Source organism: Scyliorhinus torazame, chromosome 14 (genome assembly GCF_047496885.1).
Source record: "Scyliorhinus torazame isolate Kashiwa2021f chromosome 14, sScyTor2.1, whole genome shotgun sequence".
In the NCBI taxonomy this organism is placed as follows: domain Eukaryota; kingdom Metazoa; phylum Chordata; class Chondrichthyes; order Carcharhiniformes; family Scyliorhinidae; genus Scyliorhinus; species Scyliorhinus torazame.
The window spans coordinates 19,014,599-19,034,659 of record NC_092720.1 but is presented as its reverse complement, the minus strand read 5'-3'; the positions used below and the strand labels follow the sequence as shown (position 1 = coordinate 19,034,659).

Below are 20,061 nucleotides of genomic sequence, written 5' to 3'. Positions count from 1 at the left end.
AATTCACCGCTCTTCAGGCAGAGCAACATGTCAGGGACCTTTCAGCGGGCCGCGCAGTAAGAGGTAGGTCCTCTCCAGATCACGGCCGCCCGCTGATCGGAAGCCCCCGATCGCGGACCTGGACCCCATGGAGGCCGTCCCCTCCAGTGTCAGATCCCCCCGCCCCCCCCCACACCAGGTCGTCCACTGCGGCCGCAGGTCCGACCTCCCGCTGGGTGGTACCAGGTTGGAACCATGCCGTTGGACTCGGCGGGAGTTCGGCTGGTCACCGCAGAGAATCACCGCGGGGGCTTCTTTCAGCGGCCCCCGACCGCGGCCCCCGACCCGCCGGGCGCGGGCTCGGAGAATCCCACTCTAAATCTTTTAAAATTCGGACACTGTTGTAATGTTGGAAACACATCTGCCACGTTTCACACTTCAAGCTCCCACTAACAGCAACATGATAACGATTAGATAAACTGTTTTTGTGATGTTAGTTGAAGGATGACTATTGTTCAGGACACAGTTTAAATAGAATTGATAAAGGGGTGGCTCAGCAAGCACTCACACATGTACAGTATTGTTTATTTTCACTCATACATTTTCCAAGGAATCTTCTCCACGGTATAAAGATTATAACATACAAAAGTGACAAATACCAACTTTAACATTGCAATAAAAGCCATGACCTTTGCATGCTTTGTTTTTGGACTGGCCAAAGATTATTAACCTTCCAGCATTCACAGTGCGTTAGCGGGTGGCCTGCCCATTAGATTTTTCTTGGTGTTCAGTTCCGGTTTCAATAGAATGATATAAACCTTTGGAGCAAATATACAGCTCAGCAAACCAAAACTGGAAGACAATATTGCAAATATCTCCACAGCTACTGTGTGCTTTCCAGAGTTGATGTAAACTGGAATGAAAGTTATCCAAACGGCACAGAAAATCAGCATGCTGAAGGTGATAAACTTTGCTTCGTTGAAGCTATCTGGCAACGCACGCGCTAGAAATGCAAGAACAAAGCACATGACAGATAGGAAGCCTATGTAGCCCAACACGGAATAAAAGGCTGTTGCTGACCCCACATCACATTCTAATATAATGGTTGCACTTTGATGTTGAATGTTTTTTGCAGGATATGGGGGTGATAAGGTCAACCAAAGAATACATATCACAACTTGAATTGCGGGCAGGGAAAATATGAAAAGTCTTCGCTGCAGAGGGCCAAACCATTTCCCCACATCATTGTTTGGAAGCCTTGCATTGAATGCCATTAACACCATGATTGTTTTCCCAAGGATACAAGAAATGCAAAGGACAAACACAATAGCGAATGCTGTATGTCGCAACATGCAGGACCAGATTGTTGGTTGACCGATGAAGAGAAGAGAGCAGAGAAAGCAGAGTACCAATGAAAATAAAAGAAGGAAGCTTAATTCAGAATTGTTTGCTTTGACAATAGGAGTATTCTTGTAATGGTGGAAAACAGCAATAACAGCCATTGATATACAAGCACCGGATATGGACAATGCTGTTAATATGATCCCCATGGTGTCTCCAAATGACAAAAATTCAATTTCCTTGAGTATGCATTTGTCTCTTTCTCGGTTTGGCCAGTAATCTAAGTGGCACGTCAGGCAGTCCACTGAATCTGCAGGAAACAACACAGAATATCATTCCAACAAATTTCCAAGACAAATCTATCTGTAATTATCAAACTGGATCATAAATAGGAGACACACAACCTGCCGAAAAGCACTTATTTCTTTTCATGACTTTTGGGAATGCTTTGTAAATTTCTACTCCGTGTCTCCCATTCAACAATCAGGGTGTGAAGTATAGAATCTTATTGCACAGAACAAGACCATTCAACCCATCCTATCTATATTGAGTAGGATTTGAAACCATTTCCTCAAGTTTTATCTGACTGTTTAATCCCAATACTCACTTGAAAGTTTTTGACATCCCACAAATTGTCAGTTTTGAGTTGGTTTGTTCCCCCATTGATCAACTGTGACTTAAACTGCCCAAAAATCATCGGATGGGATTGCTGAACCTATTTGTGGGTTTGGGATACTCAGCTGGTACCCCAATGTCATCAACGCAAAGTACAGGCTTACATTTCAGGAGGAGATGCAATAGAGGTGTGAACTATCCTGAAAGGTTTTGGTAGAGTTAAGAAGGAGTACCTGTTCCCACAGGGAGTAAGAACTACTCCAGAGATGCAAATTTAAGGGATTGACAAAAAGCATAAGAGGGATTAATTTCTTTAATATGGCAGTATATCGTGATCTGGAATGCCATGTCTGAAATGATGATGGATTTAGATTCAATAGGAACTTCCAAAGGGAGTTGGGTAAACACTTGACGGGGGGGTGGGGGAGGAAATTGTAGTACTTTGGCGATAGTCCAGGAATATGTAGCCAGTTAGATAACTCTTCAAACTGCCAGCACAGACACAATAAACTTAATGTCCTCGTTCTCTGCTGTCAGATCGTATGATCTGGAAATATCTATGTGGCATTCGAAAGATAATTTTCAACTACATTCTGCAGCATAAAATACAAATATTTCCTGTCCTCTGTTCATAAAACTCAAAGATCTGAGCTGAAATTATCTGTGCAGTATGACCCTCCTCTGAGTTTCTTCTCACTTCCCGCTTCCCACTGTTTGAGTGTTTCACAAATGAAGTGAATCCTGTTTGTATCCACCTCATGGCTCAATGTGAAATACATTGGAGGAAAATCAATGATATGAGGCAGCGTCAAACAGGGGCAGAATTTAACACGCTCTCCCAGGTGTGTTTGGTGGTGGGGGCTATTGAACTGGGTGGGAGGTGGTGAGAGGGACCCTACTACTGTCCCGCTTCTTGAGACTGTCAATGGGCAATTAATGCCACTTAAGGGCCACATCCCCCCCTCCCTATTGGCATTCATCCAGTGGTGGGTGGAGACTCTCCATGTGTGAAGCCCACAAAACAAATTATGTTGGGGTTGCTTACGGGAGGTTGGGGAAGTGGAGTTTGCCGGGTTCACTCATTCAAATCCACACACTGCTTGATCGAGGAACCCAGCATTGCCAAGGGAGGGTAGCCAAGAGGTACCTGCTGCCCTTGTTGCCGAGACTCGCATGAGATTAGGTGAAATTTCTTCACTGCGAGAGTTAAGAGTGTTTAGAGTTTTTTGCGGAAGATCCCTGCCCGAGGAAGTTGTGAATGCTGTTGATGAGTATATTCAAGGCTGAGAGCAAGGGATTTTTGACACTGGGATTGAGGGATATGGTAATTGGATGCGAAAGTGAAACTTAGATTGAACTTATTGAATGGTGGCGAAGGAGACATATGGCCAACTCTTGCTCCTGTTTCTTATCTTATGTTCTTATGGAGCATTGCACGTGGCAATCAAGAAGGCATGGGAAAGAAATTTATGTGGTGTGGAAAACAGATTGCCAATTTGCTCTGGCCCATTTTGCTAGATTTTCCCAAGATCAATTTAACCCTCATACTTTTATAGATAGAAAGATAGATAGATAGATAGATTGACAGACAGATAGATAGATAGACAGATAGATAGGTAGATAGATAGATAGATAGATAGATAGATAGATAGATAGACAGATGGACAGATAGATAGATAGACAGGCAGACTGATAGATGGATAGCTACATAGATAGATAGATAGATAGATAGATAGATAGATAGATAGATAGATAGATGGATGGATGGATGGATAGATAGATAGATAGACAGATTGATAGATAGATAGATAGATTGATTGATAGATAGATAGATAGATAGATAGATAGATAGATGGATGGATGGATGGATGGATGGATGGATGGATGGATGGATGGATAGATAGAATAGGTAGATAGATAGATATACGCACCAGTTTGATTACTAATTTCACCTTCAGCACAAGGTAAACAATCATAACAACAAATTGGCTCCCCTGTTCTGGCTCCTTTTCTTGTTCCAGGCAGACAAGGTTCACTACACTTTGCCTCAATGACCTGGATGGGAAATGAACAATAAGTTTCCATTTTATTACAAGTCTATTTTATGCAGGATTACAGATAATGTTTGTTTGACCTTGAGAAAATTATGAAAAATAAACTGTTGACTGTTACATTGATACAGAATAACTTTTCATAGAATCATAGAATCATAGAATCATAGAATCATAGAATCATGGAATTTACAGTTCATAGAATTTACATTTTGCTGTTCTCTGATGCAGATTTCAGTCATTTTAACATTACAAATGAATTGAAATGAATGAAAATCACTTATTGTCACAAGTAGGCTTCAAATGAAGTTACTGTGAAAAGCCCCTAGTCGCCACATTCTGGCGCCTGTTCGGGGAGGCTGGCATGGTATTTGTAGTGATATCGTGGTTGTGTTGTAATTCATCACCTGACACTAAATATAGCACATCTACCTGATCTCCTGCACAAGACAATGGATTTCACTTGGGCTGAGCAACATGAGCAAGAGTGGAAGAAGTTCAAGACTTCACTGACCGCCATGACAGGCCTCACATTTTTGACCCATCGAAGCAGATTAAAGTGTCAACAGATGTGTCCAAAGATGGTCTGGCAGTAGTTGTTCTGCAACTCGAGCAACTTGATGATTGGAAACAAGTTGTATATGCATCACGATCCATGCATCACGATCCATGATGACAACAGAGCAGAGGTACGCTCAAATCGAAAAAGAATGCCTGGGTTTAGGCGTAGGCTTGGAGATAGTCCACGACTATGTCTATGGGCTTCCAACTTTCACAGTTGAGACAGGTAATCGTCCTTTGGTTAACATCATCAAAAAACGACTTCAAACTCTTCTACACACCAGGCAAATATTTATTCTTAGCAGATGCATTAGCAAAGCAAATTATTGGTGGTGAGATTACTGAGGATGTAGAGCTGCATGTCAATCTTCTTTCCACACTACTAATCGTATCAGATACGAAACTATGTGAGATTCAAGAAGAGACCAGGAAGGATCAAACTCTTCAAGAGGTTATGAGGAACATCAACTCACATTGGCCTAGAGATCAACGTATGGAGTTCTGCAATATAAGATCTGAACTCATTATTATTATTTTTTAAAATAAATTCACTTTTCCAATTCAGGGGCAATTTAGAGTGGCCAATCCACCATCTTTGGGTGTGGGGGCGAAACCTACGCAAATACGGGGAGGATGCGCAAACTCCACATGAACAGTGACTCAGAGCCAGGATCGAATCTGGGACCTCGTTGTCGTGAGGCAGCAATGCTAATCACTGCGCCACCGTGCTGCCCAACTCAGCATTATTAATGGATTAGTACTTCGTTGGGACAGAATAATCATACCTTAATTACTTCACAAGGATGTACGAAAGAGGATCCACAAAGGAATTGAAAAATGTAAACGGAGAGCCCTTGGCTCTATTTACTGGCCAGGTATAAACCAGGATATTGACAGGATGGTCAGTTGTTGTGACACATGCCAGATGCATCATTGCAAGCAAACAAGAGAATCTATGCAAATGTCTGATTTACCTTCGGCACCATGGCAGCAATCATTGATCCATCAAGTCTGCACCAGCCCTTGGAAAGAGCACCCTACTTAAGCCTATGCCTTGACTCTGTCCCTGTAACCCAGGAACATCACCTAACCTTTTGGACATTAAGGGGCAATTTTGCATGGCCAATCCACCCAACCTGCACATCTTTGAACAGTGCGAGGAAACAGGAACACCCAGAGGAAACCCACGCAGACACAGGGCGAAAGTGCAAACTCCACACAGACTGTCACCCGAGGCCGGAATTGATCCTGTGACCCTGGAGCTGTAAGGAAGCAATACTAACCACTGCACCACCGTGCCGCCCTTGAAAGTAGCTATTGATCTCTTTCACCAACAAGGAAAAGATTATTTAATGATCACAGACTATCTGTCAAACTATCCCAAAATGGATCTCCTGTCAAGCATAATGGCAAGAAGTGAAATACTGCATACCAAGTCAATTTTTGCTGGACAGGGAATTCCGCAAGTCGTTGTCAGTGACAACGGTACTTGTTTTAGCTGTAAAGAGTGGCAACACTTCTCAGTCACATATGATTTCAATCAAGTCACGTCGAGTCCGTTATACCCTCAAGTCAAAGAAAATGCAGAAAAAGGTGCACATATTGTTAAACCATTGTTGAAGAAAGCAATGGATCTTATCCATATCTCTCACTATTGAGTTACAGAGCGTCACCATTGTCACATGGTAGATTGCCAGCAGAGTTACTCATGAATAGAAAGTTGCGCACCACACTTCCATACTTGGCAAAGAAGGAGGCGAATGCAGTGGTGCTGCAGGAAATGCAAGACATTAAAGAGAAACAAAAGCAATTCGGTGATAGAGTGTCTAGAACGTTACCACCTCTGAGTAGTGATGACATAGTAAGAGTAGAAGGTTCAGGCAATTGGTCGAAAAAAGCCATTGTACTTGAAGCAGTAGCACCTCATTCCTACAATGTACAACAGAGGATGGGTTGGTTTTAAGAAAAAATTGTCACGCACTCTTGAAAACCCGAGGAGACTTTCACAACACCGTGACGGATGGCAAATCTACATCAGAATCAATGCAAGCTGCAGTGTCAGATAGTTCAGCAGTCCCTGAGCATGAGAATGTCACGGAGAACATTGAATCTACAAGTTCTGAGCAGAATGGTCAAACTTTGAGAAGATCAAACAGAGTCAGAAGAAAACCTGATCGACTCAATTTGTAGATTTGGACTATTTGTACTGTATCCTTGCTGTTCTTGTGTGTGTGTATATATGTATAAAAACATGTATGTAATTGAAAAATGAAAAAATAATAATGCTGCTAGACTCATCGGCTCATGATATCACATGTACGTATACTGATGATGGGGCAGCACCATGGCACAGTGGTTAGCATTCTGCCTATGGCGCTGAGGATCTGGGTTTGAATCCCGGCCCTGGATCACTGTCCGTGTGGAATTTGCACATTCTCCCCGTGTCTGCATGGGTTTTGCCCCCACACCCAAAAAGATGTGCAGGATCGGTGGATTGGCCATGCTAAATTGCCCCTTAATTGGAAATAAAAATAATTGGGTACTCTAAATTTTTTTTTTAAATTATACGGATGATAATGTATTAATTTATTCTTTCAAAGTAAAGGGGATGTAGTGATAGCATGGTTGTGTTGTAATTCACTGAATGACCACTAGGAGTCTCACTAGTATACAAGTGAATGTTGAAGTAACTGACCTCAGACTGGCTGGAGGAATTTGAAGAGAGAGTTTGCTTTGCATGATTTTACTGTATTTTATTTGTTGGCTTGTAAATAGTTTACCCACAGGTAAATCATAGAATAGAATCATAGAATTTACAGTGCAGAAGGTGGCCATTCGGCCCATCGAGTCTGCACCAGCTCTTGGAAAGAGCACCCTACCCGAGCCCACACCTCCACCCTATCCCCATAACCCAGTAACCTCACCCAACACTAAAGGCAATTCTGGACACTAAGGGCAAGTTATCATGGCCAATCCACCTAACCTGCACATCTTTGGACTGTGGGAGGAAACCAGAGTGCCCAGAGGGAACCCACGCATACACGGGGAGAAAGTGCACGTAAAGTTAATAAATTGTTTCTAACTTTAGCTACAAGTGTTCTTATAACAAATCAGGCCAACCAACAAGGACACGACAGTATTAGAAACACCAGGAACTGATTAACCAAAATCTCTCTTGCCACCATCTATCTATCTGCATGAATCTTTGTTTAGATTAATTGTTTTTCTGGTTCTCATTGGGGTAGATCTCAACATTGTGCGATTCAAAATGGAGGGAGTGAGTTGGCAGACCTTATATTGCTAGTTCCATCAGAAAGAGGAGGGTTGTAAAATGGGGTGTCAACTCACTTTTACCTGATCCACAATATTGAACAAAGGCAAGATCCAAATCCACTCTGTACTATCTCCAAATCTTTCTCTTTTGTCTTTATATCTGCCTGCTTGTTCTTGTCTTTTCTAAACTGGGCACCTCTCATTATGATGAAAATGAAAATCGCTTATTGTCACAAGTAGGCTTCAAATGAAGTTACTGTGAAAAGCCCCTAATGGCCACATTTCGGCGCTTTTCCATGGAGGCTGTTACAGGAATTGAACCGTGCCGCTGGCTTGCCTTGGTCTGCTTTCAAAGCCAGCGATTTAGCCCTGTGCTAAACAGCCCCTGCTGATGAGATGCCACTATCACTATCTCTCACTCTATGTGAACATCTTTTGCTTGTCTATCTCTTGAACTTTATCATTGTTTTTTTTAAATTTAGAGTGCCCAATTCATTTGCTTTCCAATTAAGGGGCAATTTAACGCGGCCAATCCACCTTCCCTGCACATCTTTGGGTTTGTGGGGATGAGACCCACGCAGACACGGTGAGAATGTGCAAACTCCACACGGACAGTGACCCAGGGTCGCAATCAAACCCGGGTCCTTGGCGCCGTGAGGCTAACCACCGTGCCACCCTCCACTTTATCATTGTTGTAGCGACGAACACTAGTTTGTTGCTGAACATAATCCTTACATCTGTGGTGACTTTTGCCACCCAAACTTTTGGATGCATTGAAAAAGGTATTTACAGAATTGTGCCTTACCATTTTTTGTCCTCCACTCCACACTATACTTTCCTTCTCTATAACAAGTTGGTTGTCTGTACCGACAGATGCATCATACTGGCCAACTTTAATGTACTTCAGATTCCCATTTGGGACCCATTGCCAGTTCAGGAGATCATAGGTTGCTCGAGGATCACCATTGACATCGAATCTTACTTCATCTCCAAATGCAGTTGTAAATTTCACCTTCTTTAAGTAATGCAGGACCTTTGCAAAGAAATCACAGAATATTATTGCATATTTTGATACATAGAATTTTTTTTTACAGTGCAGAAGGCGGCCATTCGACCCATCGAGTCTGCACCGACTCTTGGAAAGAACACCCTACCCAAGGTCCACACCTCCATCCTATCCCCATAACCCAGTAACCCCACCCAACACTTAAGGGCAATTTTAGCATTGCCAATCCACCTAACCTGCACATTTTTTGGACTGTGGGATGAAACCGGAGCACCCGGTGGAAACCCATGCACACACGGGGAGAATGTGCAGACTCCGCACAGACAGTGACCCAAGCCGGAATCGAACCTGGGACCCTGGAGCTGTGAAGCAATTGTGCTATCCACAATGCTACCATGCTGCCCTATACATGCTATATTTAAAACCAACATTGTGTAATTTAAATTCACTATGAAGCTGAGGCTATGCTGTAGCTTACACCTGAGTTTGGAGTGGTCTTGGGGGTCAATTAGATATTAATCTCTGAGTCACAAGTTCGTGGGTTCAAATTCCACTCCAGAACTTGACCATATATCCGCAACTGACACCTCAGTGAAGTGTCGAGGGAGGGCTGCGCCATTGGTGGAAGTAAATGACCAGATGACACGAATTGAATAAGAACAGGTGAATTCTCCTGATCCCATGGCAATATTTATTCCTCAAGCAAAAGCTGAAAGAGATGCTCAGGTCATTTATTCCATTACTCTTTCTGGGAGCTTGCTGTGCATGATGGCTCTTGTGTGATGGATTGGATAGGGTGGGCAGTGAAAGCCTTTTTCCTCGGATGGTGATGTCTAGCACGAGGGGACATAGCTTTAAATTGAGGGGAGATAGATATAAGACAGATGTCAGAGGTAGGTTCTTTACTCAGAGAGTAGTAAGGGTGTGGAATGCCCTGCCTGCAACAGTAGTGGACTCGCCAACACTAAGGGCATTCAAATGGTCATTGGATAGACATATGGACGATAAGGGAATAGTGTAGATGGGCTTTAGAGTGGTTTCACAGGTTGGCGCAACATCGAGGGCTGAAGGGCCTGTACTGCGCTGTAATGTTCTATGTTCCCTACATTACAAAAGTGGTTTTACTTCAATAGTGCTTCATTGGCAAGTGTTCCATCGATGCAGGTTCTTTCTTTCTTTGAAATTCAAAAATGGCAGCATAGTTCTGAAGTCCGGCAATAAAGATTATTAAAAATTAATGTAAAAACAACATACTGTGGATGCTGGAAATCTGAAACACAAGCCATAGGATTGATGGTAATATAGTGGCTTCTGGACTTGTGCTCCAGGCTAATACCTGATGGGTATGTGTTCAATTCCCATCATGGAAACTGTGAAATGTAAATTAACTTGATACTTTTTAATGATGGTTTTGTAACTATCTTTTATCATTTTTTAAAAACGTATCTGGTTCACCTCTGTCCCTTTAGGGAAGAAAATCTACTATTCTGCCCTATATTTAGGGCAGCACGGTAGCACAAGTGGCTAGCACTGTGGCTTCACAGCGCCAGGCTCCCAGGTTCGATTCCCCGCTGGGTCACTGCCTGTGCGGAGTCTGCACGTTCTCCCCGTGTCTGCGTGGGATTCCTCCGGGTGCTCCGGCTTCCTCCCACAGTCCAAAGACATGCAGGTTAGGTGGATTGGCCATGATAAAATAGCCCTTAGTGACCAAAAAGTTTAGGAGGGGTTATTGGGTTACGGGGACAGGGTGGAAGTGAGGGCTTAAGTGGGTCGGTGCAGACCCGATGGGCCGAATGGCCCCCTTCTGCACTGTATGTTCTATGTTCTATATGTCTCTCCCGACCTAAAGCAATGTGGTTGACTCTTAACTGCCCTCTGAAATGGTCCAGTAAGCCAGCTCAGTTTAAGGGGGAATTATTAATGGGCAACAAATGTTGGCCATACCAGTGATCCCCACAACCTGTGGGAGAATTAAAATAAAGCTTGAAAAACTCAGCAGGTCAGGCAGCATCTGTGGAGAGAGTCAGAGTAAACATTTCTGGTGGATGAGCCTTTATCAGATTCTGATGCTGGTCGACCGGCTGAGTTTTTGTTTAGGGCAGATTCACTTTGGTTTAACGTCCCATCTGAAGAACGTAATTGCAGTATTAGGAAACAGGCAGCCTCCAAACTGACTGTACCTGTTAAAGCAGTATATCCTCAAATTTACAGCAAACTACACCAGATAGACAAGTATTTTCAAAAAGTGAATACGTGGAATTGACTGCAACCGATTGTGAGAGGTATTCACCTTCTCAACTGCTTTTCTGTGAAGCAAAAGTCAAACTTGAATTGCATTTAGCTGTGACACTCACCAATTGCACGCCTGATTATATATTCATTGGGATTGGTATAACTGGGTGCTATCAATGATAGATAATCACCAGAAATCCAGGATGGAATTGGGAAGAAACCTCTTCACCCAGAAAGTGGTAAATTGGACAGGCATATGCAGGTGAAGGGACTGGATGGTTACAATGGTAGATTTAGATGAGTAAGATGATGTGGGGCATAAACACCAGCCCTCACCCATTCCAACCTCTCTCCTTCCGAACTTTCTGCTCTTCACTCCGTCAGGTCTAACCCCGACTTTGTCATCAAACCTGCCGACAAAGGGGGTGCTGTTGTCGTCTGGCGCACTGACCTCTACCTCGCAGAAGCTGAACGCCAACTCTCAGATACTTCCTCTTACCTCCCCCTGGACCATGACCAGACCACTGAATATCAAGCCATTATCTCCAACACCATTAGCGACCTCATTTCCTCCGGATGCATTCTCCCTACTGCTTCCAACCTCATAGTCTCCCAACCCCGGACAGCCCGCCTTTAGCTACTTCACAAAATCCACAAAAAGGACTGTCCCAGCAGGCCCATTGTGTCAGCATGTTCTTGCCCCACCGAATTTATTTCCTCTTATCTTGACTCCATCCTCACTCCTCTGGTCCATTCCCTCCCCACCTACATCCGGGATTCCTCCGATGCACTGGGTCATATTGACAGCTTCCAGTCCGCGGGCCCGAACCGCATTCTATTCACCATGGATATACAATCCCTCTGCACCTCCATCCCACACCAGGGCTGAGGGCTCTTCGCTTCTTTCTCGAAAAGAGGCCCGGACAATTCCCATCCACCACCACTCTCCTCAGCCTGGCTGAACTCGTTCTATCTCTCAACAACTTCTCCTTTAACTTATCCCACTTTCCCCAAATCAAAGGTGTAGCAATGGGCACCCGCATGGGTCCTAGCTACGCTTGCTTTTTATGGGGTATGTGGAACATTCCTTGTTCCAGGCCTAGCCGGACCCCCTCCTACAACTCCTTTACCGATTCATCGATGACTATTTTGGTGCCGCGTCATGCTCTCGCCCGGACCTGGAAAAGTTCATCAACTTCGCTTCCAGTTTCCACCCCTCCATCTCTTTCACCTGGTCCATCTCAGACACTTCCCTTCCCTTCCTTGATGTTTCTGTCTCCATTTCCAGCAATAGACTATCCACGAATATGCACTACAAGCCCACTGACTCCCACAGCTATCTGGACTACAGTTCTTCGCACCCTACACCCTGTAAGGACTCCATCCCTTTCTCTCAACTCCTTCGCCTCCGTCGCATTTGTTCCGATGATGTCACTTTCCAAAATGGTGCTTCGAAAATGTGTTCCTTCTTTCTCAACCGTGATTTCCCACCTACAGTTGTTGACAGGGCCCTCAACAGTGTGCGGTCCATCTCCCGCGCCACTACCCTCGCCCCCTCCACTCCCTCCCAGAACAAGGATAGAGTCTCCCTCGTTCTCACATTTCATCCCACCAGCCTCCCTATGCAAAGCATAATCCTCCGGCATTTTCGTCAACTCCAGCGTGATGCCACCACCAAACACATCTTCCCTTCACGCCCACTGTCAGCATTCTACAGAGACCGTTCCCTCCGAGACAATCTAGTCCACTCCTCCACCATACCTAGTACCTCTCCCATCACCCATGGCACCTTCCCATGCAATCGCAGAAGGTGTAACACCTGCCCCTTTACCTCTTTCATGCTTAACATCCCAGGCCCAAAACACTCATTCCAGGTTAAGCAGCGTTTCACTTGCATCTCTTCCAATTTGGTCTACTGCATTCGCTGCTCCCAATGTGGTCTCCTCTATATCGGAGAGACCAAACGCAGACTGGGTGATCGCTTTGCTGAGCATCTTCGGCTGTGCGCATTCAGGACCCTGACCTTCCTGTTGCTTGCCATTTTAACAGAAGGCCCTGCTCCCCTGCCCACATGTCTGTTCTTGGCCTGCTGCAATGTTCCAGTGAAGCACAACACAAACTGGAGGAACAACATCTCATCTTCCGGTTAGGCACGCTACAGCCTTCCGGTCTCAACATCGAATTTAACAACTTCAGATGATCAGCTCTACCCCACCTCGACCCATTTGATTTAATTTCATTTTAACCGTCTTTTACCATTTCTTTCTTTCTTAATATATATTTAATTCCCCCTCCCCCAATCTTATCCACTTTTCCTTCACCTTTCTCCTCTTTGCTTCCCCCTTCCCCTCCCCCCACATCTACAGTTCACCCTCTGATGTTAGTTTCACTGCTGTATGGCCTTTCACATCTTTTGTCCTCCCTGGGGACTGCCATTAGCACTCTTTCCCCTTGGTTTCTGTGGCCATTAGCACCCGGTTTCCCTGGGTTTCTGTGGCTATGACTCATCTTTCATTCTCACTCCACAGTATAAATATTTCCCACTTTCTCTGTCTGTTATCTTCGACAAAGAATCATCGGACTCGAAACGTTAGCTCTTTTCTCTCCCTACAGATGCTGCCAGACTTGCTGAGATTTTCCAGCATTTTCTCTTTCCTTTCAGATTCCAGCATCCGCAGTAATTTGCTTTTAACCAGCGTAGACCGGTTGGGTAGAATGGTTTCTGTGTTCTATATCCGATGTAATCCTGTGTAATCTGATAGGGCATTGCTGGCTACATTGAATGGAACGTCAATTTCAAACAGCCGGTATTCTCCTCCCGTTGGGATTCTCATTTCCTGCTGAAAGTGCACCCCCTGCCTGCGGGTTTTCTGGTGGCGTGGGATGGCCTTCAATGGGAAATCCCATGGAGAAGCGGCAGGAAAAGCGAATCCCGCTGCCAGTGAACAACGTGCTGCCAAGAAACACACGGCTGGGAAATCGGAGAATCCCTCCCATGATTTGTACAGGGGATGGATTTAAACTGTAATTTTATAGAAAAATACAACTTACCTGCCAGGGTTGAAGTTTTGAAATGTCTGGGCATGTTTTGTTGACAAATGGCCCTTGGCCGTTTTGACACTGTAACATATTATGGATGGAATGGGCCACAGCATAAACAGCTCGATAAGTATTATACGAAACTCTCAATTGTGTTTCATCAGTGAATGCATTTTGGGCAACTTTTAAATCTTCTTGCCCAGTGCACAAATGTTTTAAAGGCCCAAGCCTGGCATTCTCTGTGTCATTGTGTGATGTCCATGTGCAGTGGAACACAGCTTCCCAAAGTTGCTTAATATATTCATTGCCTGGATACTTAGATGGATGGAGCCTGACCAGGAACTGTTTAATCCCTGGAATATCGGCCCTACGAATTGCCAAACCCAACGTCCCACCCATGATCTCAGAATTGGCTGCCGTTGAGAGCAGTGCTGCTGTGCTCCAGCCTTCACTCGCCAACCATTGCAGTCCAGTGACATTCTGGCGCACGAGTTCTTCCACCAAGAAGTTCAGATCTATCTCTGGAGCAAAGACAAGAATAACTTTAACATTTGAATTTTTAATGAGCTCAACTTGATGCAAGATTTTCTCCTTGTCATTAAATTTGGGAAGATATTCAGCGAAAGCCACGCAGGCTCCAATTTTAGTTACTTCTTCCACGAAGGCTGTAATTCCCAAGTGGCCATAATCATCGTCAGATCCAAACGCCGCCAGCCAGGTCCAACCAAAATGTTTCACCAGCTGCACAAACGCTGCGACCTGAAAATAATCACTGGGTATGGTTCGGAAAAAGGTCGGAAATTCCTTTTTATTGCTCAGGCACATGCATGACGAAAAATAACTAATCTGTGAAAACATCAAAAAGAGATTTCATTTTTAGTTCAATACCTTCATCATTCAGGAAGACCAGCCTTCAAAATGTCCCTTCAAGAAGAAGCAGATTTTCAGTTTGCTGCCACAATGTGAAACTGGCATTACGGATTGGCCGAGTGTTAAAGCATCCCACCCGGTTCAATCTCCATTGAATTCAATGGAAAGTCAAATTGAGCAGGGCTCTGTCATGAGTTCCACAACATCAGTTTCATGCCCAGGTGGGAAGCTGCAAGTCTGACCTTAGTATCCCTCACAAATTAGCTCATGTACACATTCAGAACAGTTATGAGCCGCACATTTGGCCAAATTTGCTAACTAAAAATAATGTGCTAATGTCACAGAACATAGAATTGTTACGGTGCAGAAGGAGGCCATTTGGCCCATTGTATCTGCACTGACTCTCCAAACGAGCATCATTACTTAGTGCCGGTCCCCTGTCTTTTCCCTCTATCCCTGCACAATATTTCTGTTCAAATAACCATTTGTGCCTCAATTGAAAATGCCCCCACCACTTTTCCAAGGCATGTGCATTCCAGACTCGAACCACTCATTGGATGAGAAGAGCTTTTCTCACATCACATTTGACAGTCCAGCCCTTTCTTTAATGAAGATCCTAATCAACTCTGAATAGCGGAGAGCAGAATGTCTTATGAATGCTGTCGGTACCTGGCCACTATTATTAATTATAGTAACTTGTGAGCTGTTGTCCATTCATAAATGTACGATATGAGGAATTCTTCCAGGTATCAATGAGATGGATGCGGGCACGAGGAAATAAACTAACTTTTCCTTGCAGAAATCCTATGGATTTCTAAATACGAAGATCCCAAGTTTAATGCAGACTAAAGCTCTCTCTGCTTTGACTTAACACTGTACCTTTGCGCAAACCTTAAAGAGCACCAAACCAGTCTGACCCATTTTGCCCAGTACCAGGTAATGAGTGAGATCAGCAATAAGTGCCAGTTTGCACTGTGGGTTGAATCACACCAAGAACTGAAACAAAGAACCACGTGAAAACAATCTCACATAGAACCTTGTCAACCTGCAAAGGGGGAAGACATTTGTTTTGTTTCTCGGTATTAGGTTTGGATACAGATTCCACTGGTAGTATTTCACCTGTCACTGAATACACATGTCCATAAAGGCGCAAATGTATTTAGCATGACTTGGACTTGTTCATCTCTCTATTTGAAGAATCCCTTTGAGTGCTGATACCAAGCAACAATATTGTGAGAGGAATTTAGAATGTAGAATTGGTTTAGATTGAATGCTGCCTGCATCTAGTTTCATAACTTCTATTGCTTGTCTCTTTGTCTCAAATTCTCCTACACACCCTTCTGAAAATACAATTCCAAATCAGAAAGGTGCCCGCCAATATCTCAGCTTGTGTGAGATTTGACATGGTTTAGGTGCAGGCTATGAGACTCAGAAGAGCACCAAAGCTGAATATATTCCAAGCATCAGCTCATACACCCTTCCGACAGGGCTCAGTGATGCAACTCTGGGCAATATTTATTTTCCTAACGCAGCGCCAGTATGACGATTGCTGCACCCATAGAACTGCCCAAGCCTAAGTTGAGTAACTCAGAAGAAAGTGCTCAAAACTGGATGTTTCTTTGTTGAAATGGCTGAGTGACTGAGGAACATTGGACTCAGGAGGAGGCCATTCAACGTTTTTGGGCCGAGCTGCTCTGCATTCAATTTATCTGTACCTCAAGTGCATTTTGCTGTCTTTGCTCCATAGCTTTAACAAACAACTACCAATCTCAGTCTTCAAGCATCAGTTGTCCCAGCATGCACAGCCTTTTGGGAGGGGATGAGTTTTAAATTTCAGCCTACACTTGACCTCCATGCTTCCAACAAAGTTGCTAACACTTACATGTTAAATGTTTTATTGCTTACCATTGGTATTCCAAAAAGCCCCGCTGTCCTGGCAATTGTTATGGATTGTGTTGAGCCAGCATCGGCAATAAGTGCATGAACCGGAGAGCCTCCATTACATCTCGAGAGTGTAACATTTTCTTCTTGGCCATTAAGAATTGTCAGGGCTGCTCTAAGAGCCAATGCTGGAGTGGCACAGGAATCATAAATCTTGTAGCCCAGCGTGATATTGGGAAGAAGCGACGGGTCATTATTAATTTCTTCAATGGCAAAGATCATCAGTTGAATCCAGCGGAAAGCTCTCAGGTTAAATCTGTTGGAAACAAAGACATTTTGACTCTGAAAAAGTCACGTAATCATAAGTATTTATACAGCTGGGTCTGTCACACCATGACACCAGAAAGACATAATGAGTACATGTATTTATATAATCACATTTCCAATCTCTGAAGAAATAATGGCACATGCTATTGGAGTGACTATAGTCTATTCGTGGAATGGTGAAATGATACATAAATAGTGCTGTTCATTGTTTTACTGTGCCAGATGTCAATTTTTATCGATTTGATCGAGAAATTATTTTAGAGACAACGAAAATGCATATTCAGCGTAAGTGGCTCCCCTTTATAACAACATCTCCTTTGGCCCGAGATCTGTCCGACACCCCTCTAGGTTCTGACTCCTACCTAAATGCACTCCCTTGCTTTCTCTGCCTTCACCTAGCTTGGACCTACTCTGTGGAATATCTTCCTGAAATATCTTTGAATCTCTACTTCTTCCTCCACTTCTACTCAATAATCAAGAAGACTCTACTCACTCTAAGCACCGTGGAGTCTCTGGTTGTGTTTGGTAAGAAGTCCTTGGCGGCACACCTCGGTAATGAATGGGAAAAATTCCACCAATGATGATGTCTCCACCTTGCGTGAGTTCAGGCAAATTAAACCTTCCTTGAAGGCTGCAGATTCGATCGTCTTTGGCAAATATACAGGTCACCAAAACAAACAGCACCCACCCCAGCAAATACATTGCAATTGTTGCTGGTAAGGTCTGCTGCTGGTTATTGGAAACAGAGCAGGTTTCATTTCTTATATTGAGTTATTATTGCCAACTGAACAAGCAACCAAAAACATAATTAAAACAACAGAAATCCCACATGAACTTCAGGTTTAGCAACACCTGTGGCATTTCCTGATTGCACTCCATTGTCTGCACCTCAGTTAGTTTAACTCTTTTTTTAATAATCTTTATTGTCACAAGTAGGCATACATTAACACATCAATGAAATAACTGGAAATCCCCAGTCGCCACATGCCAGGGGCCTGTTCGGGTACAGGGAGGGAGAATTCAGAATGTCCAAATTAACTAACAGGACGTGTTTCAGAAGTTGTGGCAGAAAACCAGAGCACCCCGAGGAAACCCACGCAGACACGAGAGAATGTGCAGACTCCGCACTGACAGCGACCCAAGCTGGAATCGAACCCGAGGCCCTGGCGCTGTGAGGCAACAGTGCGATCCACTGTGCTACCGTGGAATTATTGTGCTGAGAGTAGTAATAAAATAATTATTTCCCTGTATTTCTAACTTGTACGATGAAAATCGTAGACAGGGAAGAAGAAATTAGTTGGGAAATACATAGATACATAGAACATACAGTGCAGAAAGAGGTCATTCGGCCCATCGAGTCTGCACCTACCTACTTAAGCCCACAATTCCACCCATTCCCCATAGCCCAATAACTCCTCCTAACCTTTTTTTTGGACACGAAGGGCAATTTATCATGGCCAATCCACCTAACCTGCACATCTTTGGACTGTGGGAGGAAACCGGAGCACCCGGAGGAAACCCACGCAGACACGGGGAGAACGTGCAGACTCCACACAGGCAGTGACCCAGTGGGGAATCGAACCTGGGACCCTGGAGCTGTGAAGTCACAGTGCTAGCCACGTGTGCTACTGTGCTAAATAATTCATGCTTGTTATGTACTTTGCACACACAATACATTGTAACTTGTCTGTTCTCTCACACCAAAATATATTTCCAAGGTTCCTATTCTTATTAAAGAATTCCTGCATTTGCAGTTTTCCCTTTTGTTTTCCATTAAAATGTCCGATTTTGCAAAATATTCAAAATGGAGTAAATAATTAGAGACACTGAATTGGGCGTGATTGAGCAGACTTCAATCTACATCCTCTGTCGGGCTCGTTTAGCATTGTGTTTCTTGGTGACTGCAGCACTGATAAACACCCAGCAATTCAACAGTACTTTGCCGTTTTATTGGCCTCGGGGAGATTCACTCCACTGAGGCTGCACTTAGAGGGATTTCCTGCTGGTAACTGAAACTTGCCAACTTGAAAGGCTCCTTACAGATCGGGGCGCCATTTTGACCGGTTGCCCTGACCAGCCTCTCAATCTTCCCCCCACCAGCCTGGAGGAGGCCCCTGGGAACATACCCCATACCTCCTCTCCTCAGCCAGATGCCTGGTAGTGCCAACTGGGCACCCTGGCACTGCCAGCTGAGCACCACTAGACAGGCACCCTGGTAGTGCTGTCTAGGCACCCTGGCACTGCAAGAGAAGCACTACCAGGGTGCCCAGGTGGCATTGCCAGGGTGCCAGGCAAGCAGTGCCAAGGTGTCCAGGTGCCAGGGGGAGTGTCAGGGTACCACCTTGCCCTGTCACCCATCACCTGGGAGTCTCCAATAGCCTGGGAGACCCCCCCCCCCCCCCCGATGCCGATACGCCTGGTGGTGCATGTTTGTGTGGATCAGGTAACAGAGCTGAATATGTGTTCAGCAACCCAACCACCCCCTCCGTCACTGCTACATCAAGGGAATCATCAACTTCTGTCAGGTTGCTGGTTGACTTCTATTGATGGTTGCTGCGATTTGGGGTGTGTTTAGTGGTTCCTACAAACATCCACAGGCTGCGGTGTGGAACGTGCAGTCGGACTGCATCCTGATCTCAAGAATTTTACATAAATCACATGCTCCCAGATATGGATGGGGTTTATGCATTACCCATGTGGGGATGACAGGGAAAATATACAAGGATAATATAGGGTCGGAGAAGCTGCTGGAAGAGGAAGAAGGATAAAAGGAAGGAGGGCTCTCAACAGAGGACGTATCGGCTCAGATTGTCCAAGTACCTGAACGTCAATGAGGAAGAGTGTATCACATGATTCTACTTCACCAAGGGCTACGTTTTACATGCT

General features: G+C 44.4%; 1 protein-coding gene across 1 annotated transcript; it reads right to left on the bottom strand.

The window, feature by feature from the left end:
• Window positions 1–719: 719 nt before the first annotated feature.
• LOC140389264 (extracellular calcium-sensing receptor-like) lies at window positions 720–17,130 on the bottom strand. The gene is made up of 5 exons (XM_072473447.1): window positions 16,873–17,130; window positions 14,110–14,943; window positions 8,626–8,853; window positions 3,867–3,990; window positions 720–1,630 (listed from the first exon to the last, which is right to left on the bottom strand). Exons 1-5 carry the CDS (start codon window positions 17,128–17,130, stop codon window positions 720–722), a joined length of 2,355 nt encoding a protein of 784 aa, XP_072329548.1.
• Between the last annotated feature and the right edge of the window lie 2,931 nt (window positions 17,131–20,061).

Bases quoted from the DNA above. Each gene is read 5' to 3' on its own strand.
- LOC140389264 (XM_072473447.1), bottom strand. From the start codon at position 17,130: ATGATCTTTGCCATTGAAGAAATTAATAATGACCCGTCGCTTCTTCCC. The intron at 8,854-14,109 runs GTAAGTTGTATT...TTCTTTGCAAAG, and splicing joins CAAAACTTCAACCCTGGCAG to GTCCTGCATTACTTAAAGAA. The intron at 3,991-8,625 runs GTAAGGCACAAT...TTTCCCATCCAG, and splicing joins GGAGTGGAGGACAAAAAATG to GTCATTGAGGCAAAGTGTAG.